The sequence below is a fragment of the Dipodomys merriami genome, unplaced genomic scaffold (genome assembly GCF_024711535.1).
Source record: "Dipodomys merriami isolate MVZ:Mamm:240054 unplaced genomic scaffold, mDipMer1.0.p SCAF_1, whole genome shotgun sequence".
Classification (NCBI taxonomy): domain Eukaryota; kingdom Metazoa; phylum Chordata; class Mammalia; order Rodentia; family Heteromyidae; genus Dipodomys; species Dipodomys merriami.
The window spans coordinates 99172954-99187883 of record NW_027202270.1 but is presented as its reverse complement, the minus strand read 5'-3'; the positions used below and the strand labels follow the sequence as shown (position 1 = coordinate 99187883).

At 37.1% G+C, this 14930-nt stretch overlaps 1 protein-coding gene across 4 annotated transcripts in view; it reads left to right on the top strand.

Annotated features, from left to right (window-relative positions):
* Nucleotides 1–14930, top strand: part of Heatr5a (HEAT repeat containing 5A) — a 122305-nt gene that overhangs the window by 25226 nt on the left and 82149 nt on the right. For 2 of the 4 annotated variants that reach the window (XM_070026404.1, XM_070026387.1), the window contains exons 7-13: nucleotides 2489–2646; nucleotides 4013–4268; nucleotides 4799–4954; nucleotides 7409–7659; nucleotides 11436–11547; nucleotides 12169–12321; nucleotides 14080–14179. In XM_070026404.1, the coding sequence (XP_069882505.1) occupies nucleotides 2489–2646; nucleotides 4013–4268; nucleotides 4799–4954; nucleotides 7409–7659; nucleotides 11436–11547; nucleotides 12169–12321; nucleotides 14080–14179 (1186 nt within the window). Of the gene's footprint in view, nucleotides 1–2485; nucleotides 2647–4012; nucleotides 4269–4798; nucleotides 4955–7408; nucleotides 7660–11435; nucleotides 11548–12168; nucleotides 12322–14079; nucleotides 14180–14930 lie in introns of all 4 variants that reach the window. The other 2 variants (XM_070026395.1, XM_070026377.1) reach the window with 1 other exon arrangement.

Sequence of the window (14930 nt, the reverse complement as noted above, 5' to 3'; positions counted from 1 at the left end):
GCCACCAATGCCAGGCTCCTTTTTAAATAGTGGAATGACAACTAATAACTATAGAATGAACACTTATTGGAAAAGACCTTTTTATGGTCATGTGTTAATTTGCACAGGTAGGAATCCTTAGTGGGATTATTGGGTGAAATTTTGATGAGTTACAGGTTGTTACACCATCTTTAAGTATTGTCACAGGTTACATAGTAGTTCCAGAGGATAATTTTACAGTGACTATATCTAAGATAATTTATTTTAACTGTTCAAAGCTAATTTCACCCATGTAGGACCAGAAAGGCACCAGGTCTGACAGTGCTTTCTGTCGTTAGCTATTGAAGAGCCAAAGTCAACTGTATGATTCTCTTTCAACATTCTTAGGAAGAATCATACACATTTAAATCAAGAGTCATGCTGTAAAATAACTTGCTAGAAATCTATTCTTCAAAGTAATGAGGAAAATATGTTAAGTTCCGGTGAAAACTATATGGGAATTTATTTTAGTATTCTTGGTTCTCTTTTGTAATGTTTAGGGATTTAAATTTATTTTATTTTTTATTTATTTATTTTTGCCAGTCCTGGGGCTTGAGATTCCTTTGTTTGATCAAGGCTAGCCCTCTACCACTTGCTACAGCACCACTTCCAGCTTTATCTGTTTATGTGGTACTGAGGAATCAAACCCAGGGCTTCATGCATGCTAGGCAAGCACTCCTACCACTAAGCCACATTCCTACCCCCATGTTTAGGGATTTTTAATTATATTTTTATTTTAAGTAGTTGTACAGCTTATAAATACAATGCATCTTGACCAATGAAGATTTTTTTACATAATAAAGTTTTAAAAATATAGTTAATCTACAGACTGCATCTACTCTTTACTTTCTTCGCTGAACTACCTGGATCCTTTTGCTCAGATTTATAAACTACTTCTAATGGGTCTCATTACTTCCCCTCTAAATTGGGTCTCAACACTGCAACCAACTGACAAATTTTATCACCCCTCTACTCAAGTCTTCTAGTATACATTTCATTCAGGCTTCTTACTGTGGTCATCTATTAGTTCTGTTCCCTACTCTCTTCCCATCCTTACATTTTGCTCTATTCTTGCTAGACTTTTTTCACTGTTCTATCCATGTTGCTCTGCTTAGACTCGGTGCCCATCATCAGGCCTTGCCTAGGAACAAAATACGTACAATTTTTTTTTTCTCCAAATGCCCTTATCAAGTCTTAGTTTTCTTTTTTTGCATTCACATATTATTAATGTGTTACCTTCCAAGGGATCCTGCCCAACAGCCCCCTACTTAATACGTTAACACTTCCCACCATACAGTATACCTGCCCTCATTTACCCCATTCTATTTTTGGCATGATTTTGGTTTGTGTTATTTGGTGTGGGGTTTTTTTTTGTAGGTTTTTTTTTTTTTTTTGACATTTGAGAGAGGGCTTGCTATGTAGCCCACTCTGGCCTTGAACTCATGATCCTCCCCCTCTGCCTCTTGAGTGCTGAGATCATAAGTGAGTGCCACTACTTCCAGTTCCTCATGGTTTTTAGTATCTATTTAATGTATTATTTATTTAGTCATTATATTATTTTGTCTTCCTAGAACTTAGGATCCACACGGGCACAGGTTTTGTTCACTACTGTTTCATTTCCAAATGCCAAGCTAGATTTTTTTTTTTTTTTTTTTGTCGGCCGTGGGGCTTGAACTCTGGGCCTGGGTGCTGTCCCTCAGCTCTTCAGCTCAAGGCGAGCGCTCTACCACTTGAGCTACAGCGCCACTTCCGGTTTTCTGGTGGTTTATTGGAGATAGGAGTCTCACGGTCTCTCCTGCCCGGGCTGGCTTTGAACCGCGATCCTCAGATCTCAGCCTCCTGAGTAGCTAGGATTACAGGCATGAGCCACCAGCGCCCGGCCTAGATTTTTATTTCAAATGAAAACCATCTGTGTCAATGATGCAAAAAACCTCATCTTTAGGATAGAAAGTAGATTTTTCGCTTATATCATTAATGAAAGTTTATTTAATAATATTTGAGTCCAAAACAAAGATAGAGGTTATTGCCTTTAATTTGTAGAAAAGTAGAGCAGTTTTATCTGTTTCCCTTTGTTTCAGAAGACTTAGTTTTCTACATTCTCTGAGGTAAAGAATCAATGGAGAAAGATCCCAAAGTGGTATAGACTTTAAGATATCCTTGACATATATGGTGCTTCAGGGCTCATTGTGGTTTGGACTTTGAAACTTTGTGTTCCTTTGTGTGTTTATATGTGTTCATTAATGTGTAGAATTCTCTGTAAATACAACATTTTATTTGAAGTTTTAGTTTTTAGTTATAATAACATTATTGCTTTTGGCAAATCAAGACTTAGATCAGTGGTAAAGCATGTGTTTAGCTTGCCCAAGGCCCTGAATTCAATCCCCAGCACCAAAAATTTAAAAGGCATGCATTACAATTTATAGTCTACAAAATATGGATCACAATTTTGTTTTGTTCTTTGTCTTAGCAGCTTCCCGTCAAAGTATCCGCAGAATATCTCTGGAGGAAGTTCTGGAATTACTAGGAACAGGATTTCTACGTGGCAGTTCAGGATTTCTTCGAGCCAGTGGTGATATGCTGAAAGGAACCAGTTCAGTCAGCAGAGATGTTCGAGTTGGAGTTACTCAGGTTGGAATTACAGATTAATTTCTAAGTGTAATTCTATTGACCTATAATGAAAGCTTTAGTTTTTGACTCTGCAGAAGTTATGTGAGTGAAGACAATTCTTAAGCTCATATTTACAGATACGATAAGGCCAAAACTTTTTAAAAAATAGATTATAAGAGGATCATCTTACCCAGAATGTGTCTTAAATTCCTAATAATGGAGTTTTATTTCCTTTGATTTATAAATTTTCAGTCCTGTGCTTTCATGTGTATTGTGATTTCATGTCTTTCACTGTGTTTCACTTAAGCTATTAGATACATATTACTTAGCATGGATAAGATAAACATTTTATATGATTATAATTCCTAAATAAAATTTATAGCATTTAGTCTTTCAGTATTGTATTTTTGGTCCTAAACAAAATTTGAAAGACAATTTCCTGAGAAACATAATCATAGAATAAAATAATATACTGTATTCTTCCCTTGAATTATCTTTCTTTTTCTTCTAAATGCTTTTTTTAGTGTAAAACAAACTATACTTTTAGAAAACTTACTTTAGCCATTGTTTTATGCTTTATGTTCTGTTCGTGGAAATGTGAGTTTTTCCAATATAATTTAAACTATGTGCTTCTGAGAAACATATTACTTTGGAAAAGTACCTTTATCTCTGGAATAAGACAGACCATTGACATTTATGAAAAATAAAGAGCAGTGATTTGTCTTTGTAAACTTTCGTTTCTAAAACTGAATTCTTACAGAGTTATGCTGTTAGAGCATACATAATTTTAATGATGCATTCTTATGTTTACATTGAGTTTTCCTGTTCAGAATGTTAAATAGCTTGAAACCTTTGTTCAGAGAAGGCATGGACATACTTTGCAGATCATTAAGCCATATCAGCTTTACTGAAAAATTGCAGAGGCTAGCCAAAATAAAACAAGGGCGGTATAATGAAATCTGGGTTGAAAGATTATGTGCTTCAGTTTTGCCTTTAACAAAGATAGTGCTACATCTATGTATTTCAGATAGCTGAACTGAGGAAAGAATACAGTCTGTGGAGAAATTTTTGTGAAAAATAAATACAAAATTGAAGTGATTTAGTTTTAAAGATAAAACTCTTAGCTTGGTGCTGGTAGCTTACACCTGTAATTCTAGCCATTCAGAAGGCTGAGATCTGAGGATCATAGTTCAAATCCAGCCTAGTCAGGAAAGTCCATGAGACTCTTCTCTCCAGTAAACTACCAAAAAAGCTGAAAATAGAGTTGTGGCTCAAGTAGTAGAGTGCTAACCTTGAGTAAAAGAGCTTAGGGACAGCCCCTATACCCTGAGTTCAAGCCCCAGGAACACACAAAAACAAAAACAAAACCAACTCTTTTCTTTTTTAGGCATATGTGGTATTTATCTCAACATTAGGAGGAGTGTGGCTAGAGAAAAATTTTGCTGTCTTTCTTTCTCATCTCCTGAGCCTTGTGTCACAGTTACACCCGAAAGCCACCCAAACACAGGTTGATGCCGTCTGCTGTCGACGATGTGTTTCCTTTATTCTTCGATCTACTATAGGAGGCCTTCTTGGAGAAAAGGCTCAAATTGCTGCTGCAAAGGAGATCTGCCAGGCTATATGGAAGCTAAAAAAAGTTGCAGGTACAGATCCTACTAAGAGAGTCTGTTTTAACAATGACAAAGGAAGTATCCCATTGAAAAAGCTAGACAGGCATATTGCTTTTATTAATGCAGAAATCTTGATGACTGTTAATAGATTCCTCACAAGAATGCATATACCTCTTATGGTAGTTACAATAAATCACTTTAAACAATTCATTTGTTTTAGATCCTATACTGTGTATTAAGTCTCCTCTCTTATCTTGATATCAGTAGTACTAGAACATTTATTTTGGTTTTTGGTTTCTCATGAGTTCTCTTTTCTAGTCTCCCAGGCTAAAAGGGTGATATTAGATCCATACTGGGTTGCTTGACTTCATTTGTTTGTATTAGCTTTATTCATACCCTTGTTAATACAGCCACCCATTTTAAGATTCCAGTTATTGCTTTAAGGTTTCAGGCTACTCAGCCTGTTGATATACTTAATTTTTACCTTTATACTTTTCTGCTCCTAACATTCCTCCTGTGATGTGTTTTTATAATTTTTTTTTATAAAATCGTTTCTCTGTCAGATGCTGTTTTAAGTGATGGTAATTTGGAAACCCGGCTCAGTTCCACAGATGTAGCTGCCAACCAGCATATGCTGGTATGTGCTTTACAAGAACTTGGAAATCTCATATACAATCTTGGTACCACAGCCGCACCTTTGTTTCAGGATTCTTGCATAGGTAAATAAATGATTGGTAGTGATTTGTCTCAATATTTTTACTTGTACTCATGGAAGAAAATCTTCATATAGCTTGCTTGTTGTAGATTCCATTTTAGTTACGGAAAATTATAATGAAGATTATTTAAAATACAGACATATCTGAGGAGCTGTTTGTGTGTGTGTGTGTGTGTGCACATGTGTGTGCGTGTACACACGCGCTCACACACATACGTTTTCTTCAGGCTTGAGCTCAGTCTGGGCGCTGTCTCAGGTTTTTGCCACAAGCCTAGTGCTATACCACTTGATCCACAGCTCCACTTCAGTAGTTAATTGGAGTTTCATGAACTTCCCTGGTTGGCTTCAAGATCTCAGCCTCCTTAGTAACTAGGATTACACTTTTTTTTTTTTTTTTGGTCCGGTTGTGGGGCCTGAACTCTGGGCCTGGGCACTGTCCCTCAGCTCTTCAGTTCAAGGCTAGCGCTCTACCACTTGAGCCACAGCGCCACTTCCGGCTTTTTTCTTATGTGGTGCTGAGGAATCGAACCCAGGGCCTCAGGCATGCAAGGCAAGCACTCTACCACTGAGCCACTTTCCCAGCTCCGGATTACACATTTTTGAGCCACCAGTGCCCAGCTTTTTTTGCTTTTGTAATTCAGGGTTTCTCTCTAATTCTCTCCCTGCTTTTCTTTCTGGGGATATTTAAGATATTATGGAAAAACTAGTGAGAAGTAAATCTGAAAGACATAAATCTATGTGGTATATACAATTCAGTTTCTCCAAGAAGTTTATTGTTGTTTTTTTTCTGTCTTTCTTTGAAAGCTATTTAATCACTTTTAAAGATTAACTTTGTAGCTTTTGACCTTGTAATAAACATAGTCTGCCTGATGAGAAGCATTTCATTGTATTTATATTTCTGTTTGCAAGACATTTAAATTTGGGACACATTATTTTGTAGCAGTTGTTTTGACAAAGGTGTATCTTTGGGGGGGGGAGGCGGGGGCAGGTCCGGTCAGGGGCCTGAACTCTGGGCCTGCGCACTGTCCCTCAGCTCTTCAGCTCAAGGCTAGCACTCTGCCACTTAAGCCACAGCACCACTTCCGGCTTTTTTTTCTGCTTATATGGTGCTGAGGAATCGAACTCAGGGCCTCATGCGTGCAAGGCAAGTGCTCTACCACTGAGCCACCTTCCCAGCCCCAAAGGTGTATCTTGAATCATAGAAGTACAGAAGTATTTTCTTGTGGTTGTCCTTTCTTTTTTGTCATTACAGTGGGTTATCCCACTTCAAGAACCCAAGGAAACCTTGGATTTACCTTTTTGTTTTTAGATAAGGGAAATACGATGAATAAGAATATGTGTGGGCACTGGTGACTTGGACCTGTAATTCTAGCTACTCAGGAGGCTGAGATCCAAGGATTGCAGTTGAAACCAGCCTATTAACTACCAAAAAAACCTAAGTGCAGATGTGGCTTAAGTGGTAGAATGCTAGCCTTGAGCAAAAATGCCCAGTGACAGTGCCAAGGACTTGAGTTCAAGCCCCAGGATCAAAAAGAGGAGGGAGGGAGGGAGGGAAGGAAGGAAGGACAGAAAGAAGAAAGGAAGGAAGGAGAAGATGTAGGAAAAATAAATGTGCTGGAGGAATTTTTTTTCTTTCACTATTTTTTTTTTTTTTTTGCCAATCCTAGGGCTTGAACTCTGGGCTTGGGCACTGTCCTTGAACTTCTTTTGCACAAGGCTCTACCACTTGAGCCATAGCACCACTTCCAGCTTTTTCTGAGGAATCGAACCCAGGGCTTCACACTTGCGACGCATGTGAAAGCCACATTCCTAGCCCCATAGAAGATTTTCTAACAGGAGAGCAAGAGGAAGTGTGACATTTTAAAGATGTTTCATTATATATTGAAAATTTTTAGTTTCTAGTGCCAAATTAATTAGATCTCAAGTAAATTAGGGAAAATATTGACTTAGAAATAATTGTTCTTTTTTTGTGTGTGTATTAATTTAGGACAACTTCATAATATTAAAAGTAATTCCTAGGTTAGAAAAAGTTGGGTTTTTTTTTTGTTGTTGTTTGTATGTTTGTTTGTCTGGTCAGTTGTAGAGCTTAAACTCTGGGCCTGGGTGCTGTCCTTCAGCTCTTCAGCTCAAGGCAAGCACTCTACCACTTGAGCCATAGCACCAGTTGCGGTTTTCTGATGGTTAACTTGAAATAAGAGTTTCATGGACTTCCCTTCCCAGGCTGGTTTTTAAACCAGATCCTCAGATCTCAGCCTCCTAAGCTATGATTGTGGGCATGAGCCATCAGCACCTAGCAGAAAAAGTATTTTTCATTATGTGTCACTAAATATTTTTCATTTTGATTTGGCTTTTCATAAGAGTAATGTATTTTATATCTAGGTGGCCATTCTTTTGACTGTTTTATAACTAAGTTTTGTTGGCATAACTAAGTCATCATTTGTTTGTTCTGTCCTCTTAGGCCTTCTTGACAGTGTCATTTCAGTAATTCCTCACCCTAGCAATTGTGTTCGACTAGCAGCAGCTTGGTGTTTGCACTGCATTGCTGTGGCATTACCTTCATACCTGACACCACTATTAGATCGTTGCCTTGAAAGACTTACTGTCCTTAAGTCTTCACCTGAAGCAGTGACTGGCTTTAGTTTTGCTGTGGCGGCTTTGCTGGGAGCAGTGAAACATTGTCCTTTAGGAATTCCTCACGGAAAGGGCAAGGTAATAATTTCATTCTCTACATAATAATGACCCAAGTTTTTATTATAACAGCATAACCTTTCCTTAATCACTCATGCAACACCATTCAGGAAGGCTGAGCAGTCAGTTGTACTGTACCTTAAATGTTCAGCTGTCGATACAATAGCTATGAAAAAGGGGGTGCATGGTTTCAAATGCTTTCTCCACAATGAAGTAAAGGAGTGACTTAAGTTAGAAATTTGTTCCTGGAAGTCTTTTTGCTACTCATTTAGTTTTGTCATATAAATGTGTTTAAAATTCTCTTGAAAAGTACATTATTGTGAAATAAATACTAAACTTGATTTAATAACTTTATAAGTACTGGTATTGTTGCTGCCTATTATTTCAAAAATTAGGTTACCTATAAAGTAGACAAAGAATTATTTTAATATTCTTCAAAAACAAAATGTTTTATGTAAAAAAGCTACAGTTGTAGAATCAAGAGACATAGCTAAACTTGTGCCAGATCTGAATTTAAATTATTATAAACTTGTAATTTTATTTTTTCAAACTACCTACATCCTTATTCTCTTTTTTTTTTTTTTTTTGGGTCCGGTCGTGGGGCCTGAACTCTGGGCCTGGGTGTTTTCCATCAGCTCTTCAGCTCAAGGCTAGCACTCTACCACTTGAGCCATAGTGCCACTTCCGGCTTTTTATTTTTGCTTATGTGGTGCTGAGGAATCGAACCCAGGGCCTCATGCACGCAAGGCAAGCACTCTACCACTGAGCCACCTTCCCAGCCCCCTACATCCTTATTCTGTCTGCTACAAACTCCTAAAAATAAATGATAACCCAGTGCCTAAACTGTAGTTCTAAATAACTTTACCACCAAAAATTAATTAGGGCCAGATGTCAGTGGCTCATGCCTGCAGTCCTAGCTATTTAGGAGGCTGAGATCTGAGGATCATGGTTCAAAGCCAGCCCGTACAGGAAAGTCTGAGACTCTTATCTCCAATAAACCACTAGAAAACTGGAAGTGGCACTGTGGCTCAAGTGAGAGTGTTTGTCCTGAGCTGAAGAGTGCAGGGGCAGTGCACAGGCCAAGAGTTCAAACCCCACAACCAACAACAACCACAAAAAGAATTAATTAGGACTCCCATAGGAAGTACCTACTTCCAGGGCTGAGCAGAAAATACATAATGGAAGTGTGAGGCATTTTGTCATGGCAAACAGCAAGAAACCTCATTAAAGAATTAATAGGAAGGGGCTGGGAAGGTGGCTCAGTGGTAGAATGCTTGCCTTCCATGCATTGAGGCCCTGGGCTCGATTTCTCAGCACCACATATGCAAAAAAGCTAGAAGTGGTGCTGTGGCTCCTCAAGTGGTAGAGTGCTCCCCTTAAGCTGAAGAGCTGAGGTACAGGGCCCAGGCCCAGAGTTCAGGCCCCATGACCAACAACAAAAAAAGAATTAAAAGGAAGTAACTGATCGAAGAGAAGATAATTTAAACTTCAAAAATAATGATGGCATCTTGGAAGCTGGTACCTCATACCTGTAACCATAGCTACTTAGTTCCAGGCCAACCTGGGCAAAAACACAAGACCCTATCTGAACATCAAAAGGGCAGGAATATGACTCAAACAGTAGAATGCCTTTTTAAGAAGCATAAGGTCCTGGTTCAAACCCCAGTATTGAAAAAAAAGTAATAATCACTCTAACAGATTACAATACACTAGATCTATAAAGCTCAATTTTAATTATTTTAAAGTAATCCTCTAAAACTTACTACTATTTTAAAAAATGTCATTTTCTGGAAAATTTAGTGCTTTTGAATTTAACACTTTAAAACAGATAAATAAAACTTAGTAAACCAGTTCTACTATACAAAGAAATTTGTAGGAACTAAACAAAAAGTTTTTACAAAGTGGACAAAGCATAGTGTTTCTTTTTCAATAAATAGGAATTGCAAGTTGTCAGCAAATATTTGATGGTGATTCCTTATATTACCATGGCTCACAGACAAATATTTTTCAGAAAATATATCCATTATTCCTTTCTTTCTTTTTTTTTTGTTGGACGTGGAGCTTGAACTCTGGGCTTGGGCACTATCCCTCAGCTCTTCAGCTCAAGGCGAGTGACTCTACTGCTTAAGCCACAGAGCCACTTCCAGTTTTCTAGTGGTTTATTGGAGATAAGAGTCTCACAGACTTTCCAGCCTGGGCTGGCTTTGAACCGTGATCATCAGATCTCAGCCTCCTGAGTAGCTAGGGTTACAGGCGTGAGCCACCGGTGCCCTGCTCTCCTTTCTTTCTTATAGTGACAATAGTTTTATATGATATCCTCCAAAGCTTGGGCTATGCAAAAGAAAATTAAACATTCTAAAAATGTTTTGAGATTTGCCACTATCATTAGAATACAATGGTTGACAACTTTGAGAGGCAGTATTATTCATTTAAATTTATTATTTTTTATTACTCATTATTTTAGTTATATCTAAACTGACATATTTTTGCTAAGCAAAGAATCATCATTGCATTATATTTAGTTTTACTTATACTGAGATCTCATTAAATGAGACAAGATTCTCATTTCATAGTTGACATTTCCTTCAGAGAGATTTTCCACTTGTCCTGATTTGACTAAAATCATTTGTTTTGAACTTAGTTTTAGGGAGCTTTTTCCTTCCACTTTTCTATGTTGTACAGGTTAGCCTTAAACTCAAACTCACAATGTAGCCAGCTAGGCTCAAGCTCATGATCCTCCTTATCTCAGCCTCCAAAGTACTAGAATTAAAATCACACACCACCATGCCCTGCTTTTCTTTATTTTTTTGGCTACCACTTATAGATCATATAGGCTATAGGCAGTCATAATTAGTCCTAATTACTTTGGTTGGTTGTTTTAAAATACTAATCTTCCTCTCTGGGAAACATATATATCTCTTCCTACTTGCTGCTTTTTCAGAGGTCACTGGTAACTGATATTTTGTCATCTATATCACTACTGTCCTTTATTGTCTATAAGCATACCTTATCCATAAATGTAAAACTTTTTTTACATTTTTTTCCGATTTTTTTTTTTTTTGGTTCTAACACTGCTATTTTGTAGACTTTTACATTTTAATGAATCCCACTCTTACTGTGAAAATTCTCTAGACAAGTTTTTGTTTTTTTATCACTTTCAATCATGATAGTATTGACTGTGGGAAAACCACTCATCAGCCATTTAAAAATCAAATGGTATATAAAACTTTTTTTAAAAAGGCAACTCCTATGATAAAACTTTTTCCAGTACTTATTCAACAAAACAGATGTTGTAGCCAGGCGCAAGTGGCTCATGCCTGTAATACTAGCTACTCAGGAGGCTGAGATCTGAGGATCTCAGTTCGAAGCCAGGCTGGGCAGGAAAGTCCGTGAGACTCTTATCACCAGTTAACCACCAGAAAACCAGAAGTGGTGCTATGGCTCAAGTGGTAGAGCTGAAGAGCTTAGGGACAGCGCCAAGGCCTAGAGTTCAAGCTCTACGACCAAAAAAAAATTTTTTTAAACTGTTGTTTTAAACCAAAAGCAAATTCAAATTCTATACAGTTGTACTTGAATAGTCTTACAGTTTTGTCATCTGTGCTCTCCAGAGAATTCTGTGATCCTCTGTTCTGTAATATTTATCTTTGAAAACTTGAAAAAATTAAGTTTTCTGTAGGACATTGTCCTGTTACAAAGCGCAAGATAAATTTTGGAATCCTTATAATTAGTTACTAAAGTGTATCTACTAATATATAAACTAATTTTTTAATTTATCTGGTTCTTCTGTACATAAACAGATTATTATGACATTGGCAGAGGATTTGCTATGTTCTGCTGCTCAAAATAGTCGCCTGTCAGCTCAACGCACACAAGCTGGATGGTTGTTGATTGCTGCTCTGATGACATTAGGTAATATCCTGAGACATTTAACAAAATTAGGAAATTCTTGGTGTTTTCTAAGTGAAAGGATTCCTGTATATGGTTTGATGGTACTTTATTTTTGTTACTTTTTAAATTTTTTTTAATAGGATACAGTAGAAGTAGGAGATTCATGTTGACATTTCCATACATTTATACAATGTATCTGGATCAAACATACCCTTCGCTTTCATTCTCCCTCACTTACATTCTCCCTTCCTTACCTTCTCACTAAAAACAATTTCAACTGATTTCATAGTTCTGTTTTCATACTTTGATCATAATCATTTTCAGTTATTTTCATTCTCCTACTGATACTCTCCCACCAAAAGTCTATTTTACTTTCCTATTGTTCTTTTTTTTTTCTTAGTGTGTATTAATTGTGACAAGGGGTTTCACTGTGTTATTTCAGATATGCATGTACTGTCTTTTAATAACAATAACCCTCACTATTGCTTCTCTTTCCCTGCTTCTCTAGCCCCCTATTGCTTAACCACCTTGAGATTTCTTATGCCGTCTACATAGTTTAAGAGGGAAGTTCCTACTTGATAATAAAACTTTAAAGTATAATCCATTTAGGTTCTCTGAAGTGACAAATTGAATATTTTACAGGTCCTGCAGTTGTCACTCACCACCTTGCTCGAGTTCTACTGTTGTGGAAGTGTGTCTTTCCAGCATCTCCTAAAGATCTAGAAACAGAAAAGAACCGAGGAGATTCGTTTACGTGGCAAGTGACCCTGGAAGGACGAGCTGGTGCTCTCTCTGGTGGGTTGAGTTTAGTCTGGCTGTCCCCGTTTCTGACTTTACTTGCCTTTTGTTTTTAAATGTATATCATGCTTAATTTGCTGTAAAGGAAGAATCTAACTAGTAGTTTTTGTAACTGAACATAATTGAAGAATTTGGTAATAAACCAAATTTGAGAAATTGAATCCTCAGGCTAATGAATGTATATTTTATTAGATAAGATTGCTTTGTCTTAAGTAGATAATCCTTTTTTTTTTTTTTGTAACAAATTTGAATACAGGGCCTCATGCTTATGATTAGATGGCACTCTACCATTTGAGCGGTCTCTACAGCTCATTGCTGTTTTCAGAAATACTAGTGTTTGATTTAATTAGCTCTAAGTATGGTTTCCATTCAGTCTATACATATATGAAAGTTATACTTTTAACAATATATAGAGACTGTTGAAAATAATACTCTACCATGAAAATATAAACAAAGGAAGGATGGATTTTCTTGGAAGCACTGGTTTGGGGTTTGATTGCTCAAGGTATTTTTGCTCTTAAGAAAGAAAAACAAGTCAGGTGCCAATGGCTCACTAGCTACTAGCTACATCAGTGGCTGAGATCTGAAGATCACAGTTTAAAGCCAACCTGGGCAGGAAAGTCCATGAGACTCTTATCTCCAACAAACTATTCAGAAAAAGCCAGAAGTGGCACTGTGGCTCAAGTGGTAGATCATAGCCTTGAGCACAGAGAGGCTCAGGGACAGAGCCTACACCCTGTGTTCAAGCCCCAGGACCAGGAAAGGGGGGTGGTGGGCGAGGGGGAGGAGAAAAGAAAAGAAAAACAAGCTGGGCACTGGTAGCTCATGCCTATAATCTTTGCTACTCTGGAGACTGAGATGGAGGATCTCAATTCAAACCTAGCCTGGGCTGGAAAGTCCATGAGATTCTTAATCTCCAATTAACCACCAAAAAAAAAGCCAGAAGTGGAATGTGGCTCAAGTGGTGGAGCCCTAACCTTGAACAAAAGAGCTCAGGGACAACACTCAGACCCTGAGTTCAAGCCCTAGTCCCAGGACTAGGCACACATACAAGATAGGTAGGTAGGTTGGTAGGTAGGTAGATAGGTAGGTAGGTAGGTAGGTAGGTAGGTAGGTAGGTAGGTAGGTAGGTAGATAGATAGATAGATAGATAGATAGATAGATAGATAGATAGATAGATAGATAGATAGATAGATAGATAGATAGATAGATAGATTGATTGATTGATTTTGAATTTGATCGTGAAAACAGCCTAATTTTAAACTTTAAACTCTCATTCTGTTCCTCATAGGAAGTAACTTTTAAGAGAAAGTTCTTTGTTTCAGGTAATGTCTGCTAGCTTTGTAGAACCAGGCAAACTAGCCAGGTTCCAGTCTTATACCTGTAATATTCCTAGCTACTAAGGAAGTTACCTGGTTTGGAGCCAGCCTAGGCAGACAAAGTTGAGGGATTTACATCTCCAAGTAACTAGCAGAAAAAAAAACAATTGCTCAAGTGGTAAAATGCCAGCCATCAGGGAAAAAGTCCAAAGAGTGTTCAAGCTCCAGTTTAAAATTTTTTAAAAAGGGAAGCTAATGTCTATTTTTACTTGTGATCTCAAGAACAGAAGACATTAGAATCCTTTCTATATTAGTTTTGAAAATTTGTTTTGGGCACATTTCTTTATTTCTATAATAAAAATGCTAATAATGTAACCTAATCAAAGTCTGTCTTCATGTTGATTATACTCTGCTAAAAGCCTGTTCTCTTTTTCAGCTATCAAGAGCTTTGTTTCCCACTGTGGTGATCTCCTCACTGGGGAAGTAATTCAGCATCTCCTTCTACCACTTCCTTGTGCTGTGGATTTGCTAACTCAGTAAGGATTAGGTGTTTTGGTTGATAAAAGTGCTTAAGAGTAATTAGTTTCTCTCTGATTGTATACTATCCCTTAAGTACATTAATAAGGCAAGTTTCTATGGTTTCAAAGAGGAAGACAAACATTTAGTTGTGATTGTTTTTGTCATTTTTGGCTAAGATCTTTTTTTATTATTGTAAAGGTGATGTACAGAGGGTTACAATTACATTGGCTCAGATACTGAAATAAAAATACATATTAAAAGGAAAGGAAGTAGGTTAGGAGTGATGGGTGACAAAATTATCAGACAGTTTGTAATCATATACTGTTTTGTAGAATGGGAACTTCTTTGTACAACTACTTAAAGATAATAAAAAATTTAAAAGGAAAGGAAAATCAATTGAAGAATAGTATACCTTTCATACAGGCAGATTTTAAATATTAAGCCTGTTAACTTTTTCAGGTATGATTTTAATTGGTTTGTTAGAGCTATTTTGTAGTCATAAGAACCAAATGCTTGTTAAGTTTCAGCTTTCTGTTTGTATTTTCATTGTTTGTGTTGTACATATATGATAGAGAAAAGCCAACAATATATTAGAGCATTTGTAATTTCTAAGATTAAAGTATTTAGAGAAAATCCCAAAAATGTTTGATGGTATAGCATGTGGACAGAAAAGCAAATTAAGGGTATGACTTATAAAGCATAATAATAAAATGAACAAGTTAGAATTCAACACAAGACCAGGGGTTACAAACATTTCCTGTAAAGGGC